Source organism: Mandrillus leucophaeus, unplaced genomic scaffold (genome assembly GCF_000951045.1).
Source record: "Mandrillus leucophaeus isolate KB7577 unplaced genomic scaffold, Mleu.le_1.0 Scaffold834, whole genome shotgun sequence".
Classification (NCBI taxonomy): Eukaryota; Metazoa; Chordata; class Mammalia; order Primates; family Cercopithecidae; genus Mandrillus; species Mandrillus leucophaeus.
In genome coordinates, this window is record NW_012109075.1 from 1944132 (window position 1) to 1963438 (window position 19307).

Below are 19307 nucleotides of genomic sequence, written 5' to 3' on the forward strand. Positions count from 1 at the left end.
GGAGTTATACCTGATGTAAATGACAAGTTGATGGGTGCTGACGAGTTGATGGGTGCAGCACACCAACATGGCAGAAGTATACATATGTAACAAACGTGCACGTTATGCACATGTACCCTAGAACTTAAAGTATAATAATAAAAAAAAGAAAGAAAGAAAAAAAATGTGGCTATTGTGATACACCTATAAAAACTAATAAAACTTAAAAAAAAGATTCATATTTCTAATTTAGGGTAGTGTTCAACATATGATACTTTATGAGGTATTCCAAGAAATATTTCTTCAGGATCTTGTTTTTAAAAAGCCTTGGAAATTTGTAGAGAAAGTTCCTTCTATAATGTCTTAACTCAGATAGACTTTTTAAAATCCTTTGTTTCAGAAGAATTATAACCACATTGGCAATGCTGAGACAATATTTTACCTCAAGCCAATCTGAATTATAAATGAAACAGAATAAATAAATGCAAGAAAGGGAGAAATCCAAAGTAATTGACAACCTCTGTCTTGCAATTTCTTTTCTTTTTTTTTTTTTTTTTTTTTTTTTTTTGAGACGGAGTCTCGCTGTGACGCCCAGGCTGGAGTGCAGTGGCGCTATCTCGGCTCACTGCAATCTCCTCCTCCCGGGCTCACACCATTCTCCTGCCTCAGCCTCCTGAGAAGCTGGGACTACAGGCACCCGCCACCACGCCTGGCTAATTTTTTGGTATTTTTAGTAGAGACGGGGTTTCATCATGTTAGCTAGGATGGTCTCGATCTCCTGACCTTGTGATCCACCTGCCTCGGGCTCCCAAAGTGCTGGGATTACAGGAGTGAGCCACAGCGCCCAGCCTGTCTTGCAGTTTCATAGATTTTGCTTAATGTATGATTGAACAAAGTACAGGGTTTTAAATTAAAAATAGAAATGGTAACAAACATTGTAATTATATGGATTAAAGAATTTTTAAAAATCATCTCAAAGTTCTGCTAATTTAGTGTGTCAAACAACAAGATAGCATGAATATTTCAGTCTGGCAACTGCCCAGAAATGTAGTTAATGTCTAATAACTCATTGTTATAACCTGTAATTTTATATTTTGAAAAATAAAAAATTATGGTAAAAATTGACTATACTTCTTCCTCCTTCTCTGATTCCCCTGTTCGAAGAAGATGCAGCTCCTAAACATGCCATTGGCCATAAGTTAGAGAACTGGTTAACGATCGGGTGAGAAAATGAAGGCAAAATCACTTAAGTTTTCTCCTTATGCTCAGGGAGCACAGGTATGCTCCAAGTGCAAGGAGGACTGTGAAATTTTATCTTGTTACATTACTTGGCTGGTTATTTCCTATATCACTTTATGGTGAAAAGCTCCCATAGTAGTTTCAAGTGTAATTTAACTTTAGTTCTGTCTTCTATTTCAGTCCTTTTATTTGATCTTTAAACAGTGCTTATGTTTGAACCAATAGAGCCAGTCAACAAATAAAAGAGAGTGTAGAAATTGAGATACATGAAGGTAGGAATTAATTTCACAGGCATTTGACAACGGTAAATTTTTAACAAATTCATGAACAGAGAATCATTCAATTTAAAAACAATTACTTACATATAATTATTTTAAAAACATTCAAACATTTACTTATGTTTAGAAATGAGAAATGAGCTGAATTGAACTCTTTGCATGTGCTAGACTAAGAATGTTTAATGATAATTTTCAAAAATGTTGATTGATTTTGATAAAGTTCAGAACACTACTAAAGGGTGCTAAGATATACATAAATTTCCATTTGTGAGATGGCATACCAGATGCCAGCCAGTGGAATACTGCCAGAGGGAATTATCTTCTATATTTTTATGTATTTTGTTGAAATTTGTTCTGTTGGTAGAGAGTACATAGTTACACAGTATGAGGTCAATATAGCCTAAACTGATAAGTCATCTTTACATAGATCAGCATACTGGAATAGCAAAAATAGTAATATAGATGCAATTATGAAAAATAATCTGAGCTAATATAGCACTTTTTATATATGAACAGGAGTCAATTTGCTGTTGGGAACCCGATCTAATCTATATCTGATGGACAGAAGTGGAAAGGCTGACATTACTAAACTTATAAGGCGAAGACCATTCCGCCAGATTCAAGTCTTAGAGCCACTCAATTTGCTGATTACCATCTCAGGTTTGTTAAAGAACTAAAATTAGCTGAGTAATTATGCAGATTAATTAGTCTGCAAACTGGGTTAAAGACTTTCTCAGGTGAAAGTGTTCATAGAAGAGCACTTTAAATATAACCTTTAATTGGGACGCCAGACTTTCCTACTTGTATTCTCTTATCTATTTACAATTTAAAGTAATTTCCTTTTATTATAAAGTACCTAACCTAGGTTACTGATAAGAAAAACCACAACATTTGCATCCTTGCATGTTCTCTCCAGTGCAGCTTCCTACAACTTCAGATCTCTAATTTTCATTCACTCGTGCACAGGACTGCATCAACATCCACCATGTCTCATTCTTGTGATGTGTTAGAAGCAACAAAGAACAAAGTGAATAATAATCAGATATAAAAGAGACTTGTCCTTAGTATTTAACCTTATCACAAGGGCCTACAGATAGTTTGAAACAAGACTGGATCCATTAAGATCTTTACACCTTTTCCAAATAGTAGTTAAATTTCTTAGTTTTGGTCAGTCAGAGCCTGAACCTTAGAATACAAGAGAGCAAGTAAATGAGTGTTAAGAGTGATCGCGATTAGTAAACAGCATTTAGTATCAGGAAAGCACCAATATTAAAGCTGACTATAAGCAAAAGATGATTGACAAAAGGAGAGAAAAAGTAAGAAAATATGGCTTGTCTATGGAATGAAATGATGCTAATTACAGATTTTATATGAGTTTATATATTTTTATTATATATAACATGTTTTATATTTAATTAGTGCACAAATTGCCATGTTGCACACTAATGATTGTGTATTATTCCTAAAATGATTAACTTTGCTTTATGTTTTGGTTAGAGGAGAAATCCCTTTAGAGGTATGCTCAGACTTCATGATTTTTTAAATCATGTTTTATAGTCAGTTGCTTATAATGGTTTAAGGTACATAGAAGTAATATTTGTTGTTTGAAAACATCTGGGTGGCTTATAGACTACATATCTGTATAACAGATTTCTTTACTCTTTATCCAACTTCCTCTAATCTAAATGTGTTCTTCTCTAATTCTTGAGCTTCTCTGAAATGTGGAATACTTTTCCATCAAACAGTACTGAGAACATCCGTATAAGAAGATACTCAGTAGTTTAAAGCACAAATTTATTTTACCATTTAAGAAATAGAATAGCCGTTGTGTATTAGTCCGTTCTCATGCTGCTATAAGGACATGCATGAGACTGCGTAATTTGTAAAGGAAAGGGGTTTAATTGACTCACAGTTGCATATGGCTGGGGAGGCCTCAAGAAACTTACAATCACAGCAGAAGGGAAAGCAAACACGTCCTTCTTCACATGGCAGCAGCAAGGAGAAGTGCAGAGCAAAGAGGGGAGAAGCCCCTTATAAAACCATCAGATCTTGTGATTTATAACTCACTATCATGAGAAAAGCATGAAGGTATCTGCCGCCATGATTCAATTACCTCCCAATGGGTCCCTCACTCAACACATGGGGATTACAATTTGGATTACAATTCAAGACCATATCACATAAATGTAGATATCTGAGCCTTAACACTGCTTCAAAAATGTTATATTAAAAACATGAAAGATTAATCACACAAGTAAGAATCCTATTGTTGGCCCTAGAAATCATGTAATAATAAACCATAAAAATGACAAAGAAAAATGATTATAAAGTCACTATATAGGGGAAAAGAAATGTGTGATTTTTTCATGTCCTGTGTTTCCTGACTCAATTGTAAGAATTTGATGGGATTTACAATTAGGAAATTAATATTAACGATAAATTTAGTTGGAGGAATATATAATGAAACTGTTCAGCTATTTTACAAGCATGCTGGAATGACAGAATACAAAGATACCCATACTGCTGGCTCTGAATACCTTAACAGTCAATATTCAGCCACCCCACTCATACACACACACTACCAGGGACAGCTTTTAGGTCTCTGAACCCCAGAGGAGTCATGACTTAGTGAATAGTCAAGGTACAAGTGAATGGATGGTAATTATCTTGCCTGCATAATGAAAGGCTTAACCCTGTCCCAAAAAAGGTTTAGATCCCCTTCAGAGAGGCACATAGGTAGATACTTTGACTATTTCTTGGAATTGAGAGACTAAAATAATCTGTCATATTTCCAAACCCTGAATGGGAGATTCTGATGCAATGCAGTTTTTTTTACAAGTGCTTTTTACATTAATAAAAATATTTTTTAAAGGCAAAATATCTTTACATTTTTTTTCTTCTAATATATTAAAAGAAAGATTGATTTTAAATACTGTATCTTTTCTTATCTATTAGGTCGTAAGAACAGACTTCGGGTGTATCATCTGACCTGGTTGAGGAACAAGATTTTGAATAATGATCCAGAAAGTAAAAGAAGGCAAGAAGAAATGCTGAAGACAGAGGAAGCCTGCAAAGCTATTGATAAGTTAACAGGCTGTGAACACTTCAGTGTCCGTAAGCCACATTTCATGTTTACTATGGCAATATAAATTTTACATCCTTTCATTTGGTGAAGTACATAATTATGAAAGGCAATGCAGAGAAAGGAAACAATTTGCAGTTTCAAACATAGACGGGATCAGGCATGTTCAGGGTGGTATGGCTATAGACAGCAACTTCAAATCAAAGAATAGTAAATTTCACTGACACGTCTTCCAGGTCTTCTATGTTACAATCTTTTTTTTTTTTTTTTTTTTTTTTGAGAAAACATTGATTGACTAAAATTGTTATTGGTGTTCGGTTTGGTTTACCTCCTCACCTTACTTTCCTTCCCAGTCACCCTGAATATTCCAGATAAACCGGTATTTTTTTTCCTGCCTCTATATAGCTTCGCTATATAAATGATCGAGATTTATCTTCACAAACTTGGGGAGACTCATATGATACTCTCTTTCCTTTGGAACAACAGTAAGATTGAATCCCTCCTAATACTGACCAGGAAACTTAACAATGAGTCAGAAAGAAAATTCTATGATCTACTGACTCTCGCTCCCACTGTTGATATTCATGAGTATAATCACTATTTTCCATCTGATTAGAATGTTTTCATATACCCTTTGTCTTCACAACCATCCACTGTGAAAGGTGGTAACAATCCTAGGGGTTCAGAATCCTGCTCTCAGCTGTAAAAAACTGTGAGCTAATGTCATACCATTCTGTTCTATTTCTGAAACAAATCCTCCTCTACTCTCGGCCTTCTTTTGCTTCTTTCCCTCTTCATTAATTGCCTCTTCAGGCAAAACTGGTGGCATAGGTGAGAAATAACTGGAATCACATTATGTAAATTGCAATGGGATACTTCTATCCTGACTGACTATTATTGTTCTGCATATAAAGTGACCTTCTCAGGATAGGTTTTTGTATGTGTGTGCATATGTATACATACACCACTAAAGAGGGAAATGAGTACCCAGATAACTTAAGCATTAAATAAATATACTAGTTTCTTCTAGGTTTAGGTATCACTACTTCACTCCAGATCATATTATGCAAATGTGATAGTCTCAGAGGTGAAAGATATCCCCAGATGTTAACTTGGGCGTTTATATAGCAAAACTACCTCCTACTAACTTGTAAAATATTAGTTCAGTAAGAGATAGTCACAAAAGTACTCATATTGCAAATCTGTGCTCTTTGTAAGGGGTGGAATAGTTAAGTTTAGTTTTCCTGGCTGACCCCATTCCAGTCCACCTAAGCTCTCAGAACAGCAAAAAGCATTCGTCCCACTGACAGGTGGAATTAGTAGCATCTTCACACAGGAAGACAAGAACAGATCATAGTTGCCTGGTATTTTCATAGCCTTCCAAGATCCACAAGACAGTGAACTGGCACCAATTACTACCCTATATTAAATATATAGGAAGTGTTTTAAGAGAGAATATTTTTGATTGTTGGAGGATTAGTAATCATGCTCCTTTGACCTACTTGGGAGCAATGCAAAAGAAAATGCAAGAGTAAGCTAGACCCAGATTGACAGAGAGAGAGAGAGAGAGAAAGCTACACCCAGAGAGAGAGAGAGTAAGCTACACCCAGAAAGAGAGAGAGAGAGAGAAAGAGAGAGAGAGAGAGAAAGAGAGAGAGAGAGAGAAAGAGAATGCGTCGGGGTGGCAGAAGAAATTGCAGCCAAGGAAGGGCGTTATAGCACAAAGTATAAATCTATCAGGTAAGACAACATTTTCCATAAGAACCAGAAGGGCTAATCAAGAGCAAGCATATACCTAATTGTACTTTTTAATTTACCTTTTAAAACAGCCCTATTGAAATAATGTACATACCATGATATACACTTGTTTAAAGTGCACAATTCAATGGGTTTTAGGAGGTCTATCGAGTTATGTAACAATCACCATGATCTAATTTTTATCATCCCCCAAAGAAACCCCATATTCATTAACAGTTATCCCGCATTCCATCTTTCTTTACATCCCCCTCTACCACTCACGGTCCTAGGTATCCATGATAAACTGATAAATGGTTACCTAGGACTTTCTTTCTCTATAGACTTGCCTCTTCTGGACAATTACTATAAATGGAACCATATATTATGTTGTGTTTTATGACGGACTTTTACTTAGCGTAATATTTTCAAGGTTTGTCTATGTTATATATAACATGTATCAGTGATTCCTTTTTATTGATGAGTAGTATTGCATTGAATGGATATACCACATTTTGTTTATCCATACATCAGTTGATGGACATTTGCACTCTTTCCACTTTTTGGCTATTAAAAATAATGCTACTATGAACATTTCATACATCTTCATATGTGGATATGTATGGTTTTTTTTTTCTTGGATAATATTGTTACACTGTTTTTCAAAGTGGTTGCACCATTTCACATTGCTATCTGTAATGTATGAGGGTTCTATATTCTCTATATACTTGTGAGCACTTGTAGATGTCTGTCTTTTGATTTTAGCCATCCCTATGGGTGTAAAGTGGGATGTTATGAAAGTTTCAATTTGCAGTTCCCTTATGATTAGTGTTGTTGAGTATCTTTTCATATGTTTACTGACCATTTGGAGACATGTCTATTCAAGTCCTTTGCCTGTTTTTTAATTGGTTTGCTTATCCTTTTGCTGTTGAGTTGTAAGCATTCTTTAAGTATTCCACATACTAGACTCTTTTTTTCTTTTGAGGCAGAGTCTCACTCTGTTGCCCAGGCTGGAGTGCAGTGGAGTGATCTCAGCTCACTGCAACCTCCACCTTCCAGGTTCAAGATATTTTCCTGCCTCAGCCTCCCGAGTAGCTGAGATTACAGGTGCTTGCCACCACACCCACTTATTTTTTGTATTTTTTTTTTTTTTTTTTTTTTTAGTAGAGATGGGGTTTCACCATGTTGGCCAGGCTGGTGTCAAACTCCTGACCTCAGGCTGGTGTCAAACTCCTGACCTCAAGTGATCCACCCACCCTGCCCTCCAAAGGAATGGGATTACAGGGGTGAGTCACTGTGCCCAACCCATATACTAGACTCTCATCAGAATATGATTTGCAAGTATTTTCTCCTATTCTGTATGTTGTATTTTCGCTTCCTTGATAGTTTCCCTTGGTGCCCCAAATTTTTATTTTTGATGAAGCCTAATTTATCTTTTTTTTTCCTTTTCTTGCTTTATACTTTGGGTGTCAAATATAAGAATTCATTGCTATATTCAAGGTCATCAAGATTTATCCCTATGTTTACTTCCAAGAGTTTTATTGTTTTAGTTATGACATTTAGGTATTTGATCAATTTTGAGTTAATTTTGTATATGGTGTGAGATTTGGGCTCCAACTTTACTGCTTTGCATAGGTATATCTGCTTGTCCCAGCACCATTTGTGGAAGAGACTGCTTTTTCCCTATTGAATGGTGTAACACCATTGACCATAGATGTATGGGTTTATTTGCCAACTCCTAATTTTATTCCATTGATCTCTATGTCTCTCCTTATGTTATTTAATACTATACTGCTTTGATTACTGTAACTTGTAGTAAGCTTTGAAATTGGAAAGTGTGAGTTCCCCAACTTAGATTTTCTTTTTCAACATTGTTTGGCTATTAGGAGCTTCCTAAGATTCCATGTGAAATACAGGATCAACTTTTCCATTTCTTCAATAAAAGGCCATTGGGATTTTAATAGGGATTGCATTGAACCTATGGAGACAATTTTGGACAGTATTGCTATTTCAACAATGTTAAATCTACCTATCTATGAGCAGGAGAACTTTTTTCCATTTGTTTAGGTCTTCTTTAATTTCTCTCATCAAGGTTTTAGTGTACAATTTAGAATGCTCTCGAAGGTGAATATATATACTCCATAAAACTATACAATAATTTTGTCACCTTTTTGTGGGCATCAAATTGTAACCAAGTAACTTCCCCAAAATATACCATCTGTGCCCTTAAATTGTGGTTATGGCATTTTTTATGACAAATACAAATACTTGAGTGTTCTTGTTAACTCTGTGGCATCATTACTTTTTTGTGTTTTATCATTATAGTCCAACATGAAGAAACAACATATATTGCAATTGCTTTGAAATCATCAATTCACCTTTATGCATGGGCACCGAAGTCCTTCGATGAAAGCACTGCTATTAAAGTGAGTGATCTCCTTTTTCTTTGGATTATATGATTTTTTATTTTGAGAAGAAATTGTGAACAGAATCATACTTTGGAATACAGATGCAGAAGTATATGGCATTCTTCTATAGTTAATGGAATTTTGTTGTTAGTTTGCTTGCTTGTTTGTTTTTTTATTTTTTAGAGACAGGGTCTCACTCTCTCACTCTGGCCCAGGCTAGAGTGCAGTGGCATGATCATAGCTCACTGCAGCCTTGATCTCCCCAGCTCAAGCCATCCTCCCACCTCAGCCTCCCAAGTAGCTAGGACTACAGGCACGTATCACGCCCGGTTAATTTTTAAATATTTTGTACAGATGGTGTCTCACTAATGTAACTTGAATATACCATGTCAGTAATTACTGTTTAACCCTTTTTTAGACAATTCACAGGCACCACAGCAAGGGAGAATGCGAGGGAAATTCCCGGCCCCTCCCTTTATAGGACCTTCCCACCAGCCCCTTACTCCCAATTCCTGTAGTCAATATGAAGACCTTCTCTTCTACAGCCCCAAACACAGGCTTTGGGTGCCACCCCAATGAATTGAAGCTGAGAAAGTCCCTGTTTTCTCTTAGTGGGGGGTAGAGAGCCGAGGGAAGGTAAAGAAAGGTATGGCAACGATAGAGGGGAAACACCCTTGGAAGAAAAAGGAGGGAAAAGAAAGCCTTTTCTCCAGTTACCTTGGCCACAATATGTGGGTATGGGAAGGGGTTGGATGGATCTATATTCTTTCCAAGCTGAAACTCTAAACACATTTCTCTCTAGAACTATTAATATTGTGGTTAGGCTTACTAGTACTCTTTCTACCTTTATTACCGTTTGGCTGAACTTCTATGGATAGGCCACATAAATTAACAATATAGTGTCTTAAACAACTAACCTTAAAAATGAGGGACTGTTTTTTTATCTAGAATAACTGACTTGTAATGCTCCAGAATTCTACTTAAATGGAATTATTTTGTATTTATTCCACAGTAATGAGGGTTGACTAAAGAACCGGCAGCATTCTATCATGTCCAGTAGCTTCTACCCTGGGATGTATATCAGAATTAGCTGGAACATTTGTTAAAAGTTTAGATCTCAGACCCAACACCAGGCTGAATTAGTGGGTCTGGAGTAGGGCCTGGGAATTGATAATTTTAGCAGATGTTTCAGGTGAGTTTTAACTAGTTGATCCATAGACAGGTTTTAACAAAGCACTGATAGGAACCCATCCTGACAGATGCAGCAAAGTATTCAAGAAATACTTCTGTATCTTAAGTCAGGATCTGTTTACATGGTACATTTTTTAAGGGAACACATCACACATATACAATAAAGATGAGCAAATTCTTATGACTGCCTGCCAATGTCTATTTGCATAATAACTATGTTCTTCTATAAATAGTACAGATGACTGTATATACAGTCTGAGTCAACCCTAACACAAATCACATCCCTGATCTGATCTCCCTAAATTGGGCCTTGGTTCAGCTGTCAGTATTTGGATATGAGTTTATTCTTGGGTGTCTGCTGATTGGTCAGAGCTGCCTGGTATGGAGCTGGAAAGCGAAGAGATAAGTACCAGCAATCTGTCTAGCCTGATACACAGTTCTTGTCCAAGTCCTTACTGTAGTTCTTGACTCCCACCTCACAATTACAGTATGGTGAATCCTGTGATGCTCAATCCTCTACTGTGATCTGATCTTGGCAATGAATCGCATTTGGCCTTTTGTTTTGTACTAGAAACCATAGGAGCCTAGAGTACATACCCAGTATATGATAAGTTAACATATCTGGCCCTTTTCATTCCCTACCAAGTGTGCATTGATCAATCAGCAGACTCTGAAGGAGACTACATGTCCTATCAAGCCTATATACGAATACTGGCAAAAATACAGGCAGCTGATCCAGCGAACCGGTTTAAGAGACCAGATGAGCTCCTTCATTTGCTGAAGCTCAAGGCAAGGAACTTGAAGACAGCAAACAGAATGCAGGGCCATACAAGGCTCTTATGATCATTGCCAATCTGACCTTTGAAGAGAAACTCAATATTTTGAAGCTGTTGAACATAATTATTTATTTGTTGTAATAACAGATCTAAGAAAAACTGTAATTCACAGGTCTCTAAATACAATATGCCTTTTTAAAAATCCACCTGGGGTTTATACACTTATAAACCTGACAAAAAAGTGAGGGAATTTTTGCCTTAGTTAGAATGTCATTTTTGGCCTTTTGGCCATATTTGGTTTTATATTCACAGGTATTTCCAACACTTGATCATAAGCCAGTGACAGTTGACCTGGCTATTGGTTCTGAAAAAAGACTAAAGATTTTCTTCAGCTCAGCAGATGGATATCACATCATTGATGCAGAATCTGAGGTTATGTCTGATGTGACCCTGCCAAATAATGTAAGATAATACCTTCAGATTCCTAGAAATTATTGCATACCACCATTTGAGTTTTTCCAACTGTCAAAACTCTGAAAGGTTTATGCATATGATTAGCAATGTTTATACCGGAACTGAGACATAAAAGGTAAGTACAGAGTGCCAGAAAGTGGTCTTGCATAAACAAAAAACACTGATGATCCCTTAGTTTAGAAAGCTGAGTATATTCTGCAGATAGATTTTGCTTGTCTTGCCCAGTGCTTTTTTGTTTTTAATGAATAAAGTTTACGCTTAAAATCTGGACTTCTACTGATACATCAGAAGACCTGATAGCATCAGTGCCACATTGCTATCTAACCATTATCAATTGGAATTGATTCATTCATGGCTCCTTTTAGATAGTATATATGCTCTACATTTTCTACCCATTTATGTTTATATATTTATAATAACTGACCATAAAGTGTATTTGATTTTGCAGTACTTGCTTTATTTTTCTTCACTTCACAATGCATTAACAAATTTTTAAAAAATACAACACCAGTATTGCAGCATTATTATGTGTATCCCTATTCTTTATTATATTACTTCAACTGTGACATAACAGCAAATTATCATAAAATGTTCTCTTATCTGGTTAATTATAGTTAGTATTTCTGATCAAAAGATTCAGCATTTTAAAAGCAGATACTCCTCAACTCTTAAACAATTATATTTTGTGAAAATGTGGCACAACATCTAAAATATAGATTGTCATAAAAATATTATACACATCATTTACATAAAGAGTTTGAACATACTATAATATCCCTCACACATACCATACAAAATATAATTCTACTGTGTCTCAAATTTGATATTGGAAATGATGTTTGTCCTATTGAAATTTTTATTTAAAAGAAAGGCCTAAACCAACAGTTTCTCTGCTTCACTATATTTAAATTCCCACTTTTTAGACAACCAAAATTTTAACAGTTTTGCATTATACAAAAAGTCCAGGAGAAAACTTTGATGTATTTTCAAATTACTATAGTTGTGTGATATTTTGAACAGCTCTCAGAATTGTCTCATATGTCTCTAACAAATTACATAAATCAATTGTCAGGACATTAGTGGGGACAATTTTGTAAAAGTCTTTTGGTCATATTAAAGATAATTAGCTTATTACTCAGTTGTTGCCCATGATTATATAGAAATCACACTGTTGATAATGTAGAAAATACAGAACCAATCTTAGCCAAACCCACTTAAACATGAGGTCAGGTTAATTTTGATATAGCTATTGTACTCTTCAGTTGGAGTGTCTTCCGTAGCTTCCTGCATTTTTTTAATGTTGTGTCAGATAGCTTTTATCAAGAATCTAGTGCAGTATTGAACATTGCAGCATTGGTCCATGTTTACACTTATTTGAAAAGTAATTCAGGAATTTTGACCCCTGTGTTTCACATGATTAATAAGCAAGGAAAGTCATTTGAAGCAATTTGTTAGTTAGAGATGAGTTCTTAAAAATCACTTTCTGACCCAATTAGGATAACTTGTGTATATTAAAAAATATTTTTAGCTAAATACTCTAGTGTCTTGACCCATTAAAAGAGAAAAGGACTCTATTATTAGGGAGGTGGGTGTCTTCTGAGAAAGAATGTACTAAAAATAATATTTTTCCAAGAGTTCCAGATTACAAAAGCTGTAATGATACAAGGGAATCATGTGTGCTGAAGAATATCTGGTTACTTCAGGAATCATCTGAGAAGCATCTGAGGCTGTCTGAATTTGCAGCAGTCCAGTTTTTCTCTAAATAGATTTTATTGAGACGACCTTCTTTTCTGCAATTTCTTTTACTCTCTTCCTTTATCTTTGTTTTTTTCTGATTCAATTGCTCATGCAAGTGCCCAGGGAACGCATTAAAATTGCTTTTCGTCTCTGGATCCCCATTTTAGTTATCAGGATTGTTGTTGCTGGGACATGGCCTCAAGCACCTGGCCTGAGTACTCTGGGGTTGGCAAGTATAGTTTCTGACTTTTTTTTTTTTTTTTTTTGTAATGTGCTAGTTTGGAGAAACCATAGAGGAACACAATTTTTCATCTGCAGGGAAATACTGTTAATGTGACAATATCTGTAGTTTAAGAAAATTTTGTTGCATTGTTTTGTGCATCATGAAATTTAGAAATGCTTAGATATTTCTTAGTATTTCATATTATGTCACCAAATACGTCCTTGTGTATCTTAAATGCATTTGAAATTATATTAATTGGAAAAGAAATTCTAACATTTTTGCAAAGGGGGAAATGACTTAAAGTTATATTTCAAGCTGTGGAGACTATTATAAAGCTGTCCCTTGTAAGCATTTTAAGTTCAAGCTATTTTTTAGATTAGTTTTCTATTTCTAATTTGAATGAGTTGGTTGATAGGCAAGTATTGTATATTTGTTACTTGGTTTATACATTAATTACCAAAGTATTTATTAATGTGCTGAAATGAATTTTAAACCCAAGTCTGTAACAAGTAGTGTTTCTTCTATTATGATACATAATAATTTGTGAAATGTCAAGAAATCTCTCTGTGTTGGAAATACATCTTTGCTTTTTTAAAATAAGGCTTTCTCCTAATTATAAAGAAGAATATTTAACAGCTATGACTTTATGACATAAAGAAAGCAGCTTTTTTCAAATATTGGATAGCATACTTATTAATTTGGAAATAGAGGTTTCTCTTCCTCCTTGCTCTTTGAACCTCTTTTGGTCTTTATTTCTCTGCCAAGCTGCTTCAATTAAAGTAGTAGTGATAAAATATTGGACATATAAATCTTTATGAAACATAATTCCAGCCCCTGGAAATCATTATACCACAGAATATCATCATTTTACCTGATTGCCTGGGAATTGGCATGATGCTCACCTTCAATGCTGAAGCCCTCTCTGTGGAAGCAAATGAACAACTCTTCAAGAAGATCCTTGAAATGTGGAAAGACATACCATCTTCTATAGGTATGTATACAATTTCTTTCTTCTTCGGAACCCCAGAGAAACTTTTCATGGGTAAAAAAAAGTGTCCTAAGAAAAGATTTCCTGAATTATTACATTTTCTTAAGACACATAAGATTAATTTGGGGTTCTGCATAATTATTCCCTTAGTAAGATGATGCCTGTATTTGTCCTATGCTTAATGAATTCAGAAGAGTACCACAAAGAGACTCATTTTGGTTATCTGAGTTATTTGCAATATTGTATAATTGAAATGAGAGCTAATTCCTTTCCACAAAAATCTATAATTTTATTGTAACTCCCTTTACTTGCAGAATTTACACAGATATTGGAAATGCTTCTTTTCATCACACTTATTGTGGGGTTTATCTTTATCTTAGGAGACTGCCAACTAGTACAAAAGAGCCAAATACTTCCATTTTTTATAGTCAGTAGAGTTCTATTTTGTGAGTGATATTCCTGTGAAGAATCAAATCATTTAGAAAAGTGATAGATATGACTGACTGGAGTGCCTGTTAGGTACCATCCAGGTGGCAACAAAGAAAAATGCCTTTTCATCTTCATCAAACCAGGAAATTTTTTTCTTCCTAGCCAAATCAGGACTGCTGATCTGGGAAATCCAAATAATTTGAGATTGTTGTATATGTTCTGAGGCTCACTGACCCTAGACGTGATTCTAGATAGGGAACATAATGCATACGAAAAGTAAAAATATTAGAGAGAGTAGAATGATTAGCTGGAGGATAGCTATTATAGAAAAGAGAAGTTTAATGGAGCAAATAAAGGAAAAAGAAAGCTCTGTGTGTGTGTGTGTGTGTGTGTGTGTGTGTGTGTGTGTGTAGAGAGAGAGAGAGAGGCTTAACAATTGCATCAGATATTACTAAGTGTTGCCACTTCCAAAACATTGTGTCCCGTCTCAGAAAGCAAGCTAGCTCAGTAGCTAGGTTAAGTGGCAGATGTAGGTGTTTTGAGACTAAGGTGGAAATTATGTGATGCCATATGAACTAAGTACTTGGACTCAGCAAATAGCCTTTTCTTTAAGTTTAGAATTTTTAGTCTATGTTGTTGTTGACAACATAGAGACACAGAGAGAGAGAGAGAGAGAGATGGTCTGTCAAATGATAAGGCAGATTCTTCTGTAATCTCTATAAAATGACTAAATATGATCCTCATGTGGCTTTAAGGACCACTTTAAAAGAACTGCTTTTTAATGAACTTTTTTTTATATGAGATAATGGCACTTTGCATTGCATCTGCAGAATCCTTTTTTTTTTTTTTTTGCATGTATAGTCAGTGTTAAGGATTGTCCTGAAAACCTGCTCCAATTTCCAATTTCCTCAAACAAGTAAGAACTCACAGAGGGTTTAAAACCAGATTTAAGTGACAGAAGATAAATGCTTACAGTATAATTGACATATCTGGGGCAAGAGAAAGTACAAATAACGACTCATGTTCTATACTTGACAGTGGTACTTTTGTGATCGATATGCTAATCAGAAATGGTCATAAGGAAATTCAGTTCAAATAGGAAACTGAGCAAGCCCCTATATTTATGCCAGTAGACAATTATAAGGGTCAAATGGAACTTACGAAGTCATCTGGTACAGCTCTTGCCCTCAGGCAGGACAACTTCTGACCTAAAACAAAAAAAAGCTATTTTAAGTTGCTAGAATTTGAAAGACAGCTACATGTGAAATAAATTACAGTACGATAAGAACATGATATTTTAGTTTGTATATTAAGGATATTTTGAAAGTATGCTAAAGACTACCATATAACACTGATATTAAGGAAATCAATTACCATATTTTTCTGTCTAAAAACAACTGCTTTGTTATTTAAAACTAATCCAGATCCAGATTTCCCCAATTTAAATTTTACGTTTTCTTAAGTTATAGTAAATGTGTTCAAATCATCACTCTCCATTTCCAAACAAATATATACAGGCTTAACAATTGCATCAGGTATTATTAAGTGTTCCCACTTCCAAATCATTGTGTTTCATCTTAGAAAGCAAGCTAGCTCTCAGTAGCTAGATTAAGTGGCAGATGTAGGTGTTTTGGGACTAAGGTGGAAATTATGCGATGCCATATGAACTATGTACTTGGACTCAGCAAATAGCCTGAGTTTTAAGTTTGGAATTTTTGGTCTATGTTGTTGTTGACAAAAATACCGTTTTTAATAAAGTAGTCACATAGGTGAAGAAATTCAACTCTAGAGAGACTAAATCTGTTACTTCTTCCCAACCCTCTAGAGACTAATTTTCCTTATTTCCCTTATATCTGGAGTTATTTTAATTCTAGTCTGAAATTTGACTTATAAAGTCTTCTTCCAGGATAACCATTTTTCTTAGTCAATTTATTCCTTTTATAATAGAAAAAATGAAAAATCAAAGTAATTAATTGAATTCTGATTTTAATCATGTTAACATGAGAATGAAGATGGCTTATTTTGTTGTTTCCTAGACTATTTTAACTTGAGTTTAAAATCTTGATATTATTTTACATGTCAGGATTTTATTTACTTATGGAATTTTTCCCCATGAAGTACATAAAGAATATTAAATTGAAAGTTAAAAATGTAGTAATAGTGCTGTTCCTTGTGTCAAAAAATACTTTACAGCACCAAATGACTGACTGACTACATAATTAGGTTTAAGGCAATTATTGTCATAATCTATATTTGTCACAAAGTATTATAAAATAGAGTCAAAAAGTTAAAATCTTAATAAATATTTCCTGAGCAGGAAAAAAACCTTAAGAATATCAAAGTAGCTTTGGTTCTGCTTATAACATGATAATTTATTGAATTGCATTAGGGTTGCTACAGTCATTATTTGAGCAAGTCATTTTTAAACAATTTTAATTTTTTAAGAGTCAGGTTTTCATGTATGTCACTGGAGCACAAATATACACCCTTATTAGGAGCCCTTATTAAGAATGCTGTATGTCACTTATACTATAAAATAAAGAGTGGCTGTGAGTAGATTACAATGTCTACAAACGGGATAGAATTAGTCCTTAGCTTTTTCTGTGGTCTTAGAGGATATGAATACAATAATTAAATAATTGAGACCTGGTAATTAAATGTTGATTACAATGGTGCCTTTAGATAGCCAGTTTGAACACCACTCTTGAGCAGCAAAATGGTCAAACAACTGACTATAGACGGGAAAAACATGATGTGCTAACCTGAACTGTAACAGTGAGCCTCTTAATAAACAAACACTGACCGTAGTTATAATTTTCTATGACTGCCGGAAAGATTTTGTGTTTTTCTGATTTTTTTTTTTTTTATTTGTATTGTAGCTTTTGAGTGTACACAGCGAACCACAGGATGGGGCCAAAAGGCCATTGAAGTGCGCTCTTTGCAATCCAGGGTTCTGGAAAGTGAGCTGAAGCGCAGGTCAATTAAGAAGCTGAGATTCCTATGCACCCGGGGTGACAAGGTATAGCTTACACCCTCCAGTTACAGCAAAAATAACGCAACCATTGAAAATGAACTAACAAAAGAAATTTATGTCCTTTTCCTTCTGGCTATAAATATATTTGTGGTATATTTTTCAAACTGGCATACTATTGATTAAAAAACAATTTTATATTTTGCAGTAAAAACACTAACATGGTAAGTAATGAAATTTGGTTTTGAAAGAAGCTCATTTTGAAAAAATAAGAAAAAATTCTAGTTATGTCTTAAGCAAAGCTTAGCCATTATTTTATTTGGTTCAAAATACTTTATTGTCTTTGATTCATAGTGCCTTTCATGTTCATACTAAAATGATATTTTTAAACAAAATTCTTGAGCAAATCTTTTGTAGCTTTCAACAAAATTCAATAACAGAAGGAAAATGTACTTATGTTTGCTGAGCACCTAATTGTATAGTAGGCCTTGTGCTAGGTACTTTAACAGTTATCTCAATTTGTCTTCATAAGTGGGTGTTACAATGTTTATTTTGCAAAAAATAAAAATAAAATCAAGATTTGGCAATTATTTGTATTATTTGATCAATTTTAACAACTAATTCAAATAGTTTAGATGGAAAATTTTGTGGTATAAGACTATTACCATTCCTACCTATTATAGGAAATAACAGTGTGAAGAAATAGTCCTAATAGGACTAGGAAACATTCATATTGAGAAGAGATTGCAAAGGGTTTGAGTTAATATCAGAACAGCCAGGATAAAGCACTGTACATCAAGCAAAGTTGCCAATTTACATGTAAAGAAATGCAATGGCAAAAACCTGTGTTTCAGGTCAGCGAGACCTAGAATGCAGTCCTGTCTCTAACCAGGACTAACTAGGTTAGAGAACCTGAGAAGTTTGATTAATCTTTCTGATCCTTAGTTCCTTCATCTCCAAACTAGAAATATTAATAACTGCTTTGGGAGCAATTGTGACAACTAGTCATATCCGTAAGCATCTCACAGATTGCCTGTAACATCAAATATGTTAAGTCAAGAATGACTAGCATATATTTTTAAAAGTTTTACAATGTTGTCTCTTTATTATGAGGTAAAATTACTTACTATGAAATGTAAAATACTGTTTTCATATACACTTAAAGCCCTGCATCCCCCTCAACTGTAAGGCCACAGTGAAACTCTGTAAAGGTTTATGAAGACTTTTATTTAATTAGGTATAAAGCAGATCTTAGAAGAGTTAAGCAAGGGCACTTTAAATTTTATTTAACTCAGTATAGTCATATAATTTTTTCTTAAAAGATTATTTGTTTTCTTGATGACTACTAACCGAAGTAACTATGATTGCTGCCTTTGTCTAATATTAAATACTTTTAATATTTAAATTGTAATAATTTCAAATATTTTCTTTTATCAAGCAACATGTACAGTTACATACACTGTAAGCTCACAGTATCACAAATTAGAGACTCCCTGCCTCCCTTTGTCACACTTAGTATATCTTATCATCATCATTATGCCACAAAGTCTCCTAAATATAGTCACTGTGGATGTCAGAAGCCTTAGTCTTAACAAGGAGGCCTTTGTTTGATATTTATGTGCATATTTTATTCTAATTTTCTTTATGGTACAGCCCACATTTACACAACATGTCCCTCTCTAAGCCACTGGGTTTAACTCATTTTATCAATCTATTGATGTCAGTCCATTTTGCTGAAATAGAAAATTGAGTGGATGTTAAGTGCTCTCACCATAAAAATGATAACCACGTGAGGTGA

At 34.6% G+C, this 19307-nt stretch overlaps 1 protein-coding gene across 1 annotated transcript in view; it reads left to right on the forward strand.

The window, feature by feature from the left end:
- Window positions 1–19307, forward strand: part of NRK (Nik related kinase) — a 138618-nt gene that overhangs the window by 117657 nt on the left and 1654 nt on the right. The window contains exons 22-28 of the mRNA XM_011968260.1: window positions 2013–2156; window positions 4452–4610; window positions 8638–8742; window positions 10558–10700; window positions 11000–11149; window positions 13953–14112; window positions 17418–17557. Coding sequence (XP_011823650.1) covers window positions 2013–2156; window positions 4452–4610; window positions 8638–8742; window positions 10558–10700; window positions 11000–11149; window positions 13953–14112; window positions 17418–17557 — 1001 coding nt within the window. The remainder of the gene's footprint in view (window positions 1–2012; window positions 2157–4451; window positions 4611–8637; window positions 8743–10557; window positions 10701–10999; window positions 11150–13952; window positions 14113–17417; window positions 17558–19307) is intronic.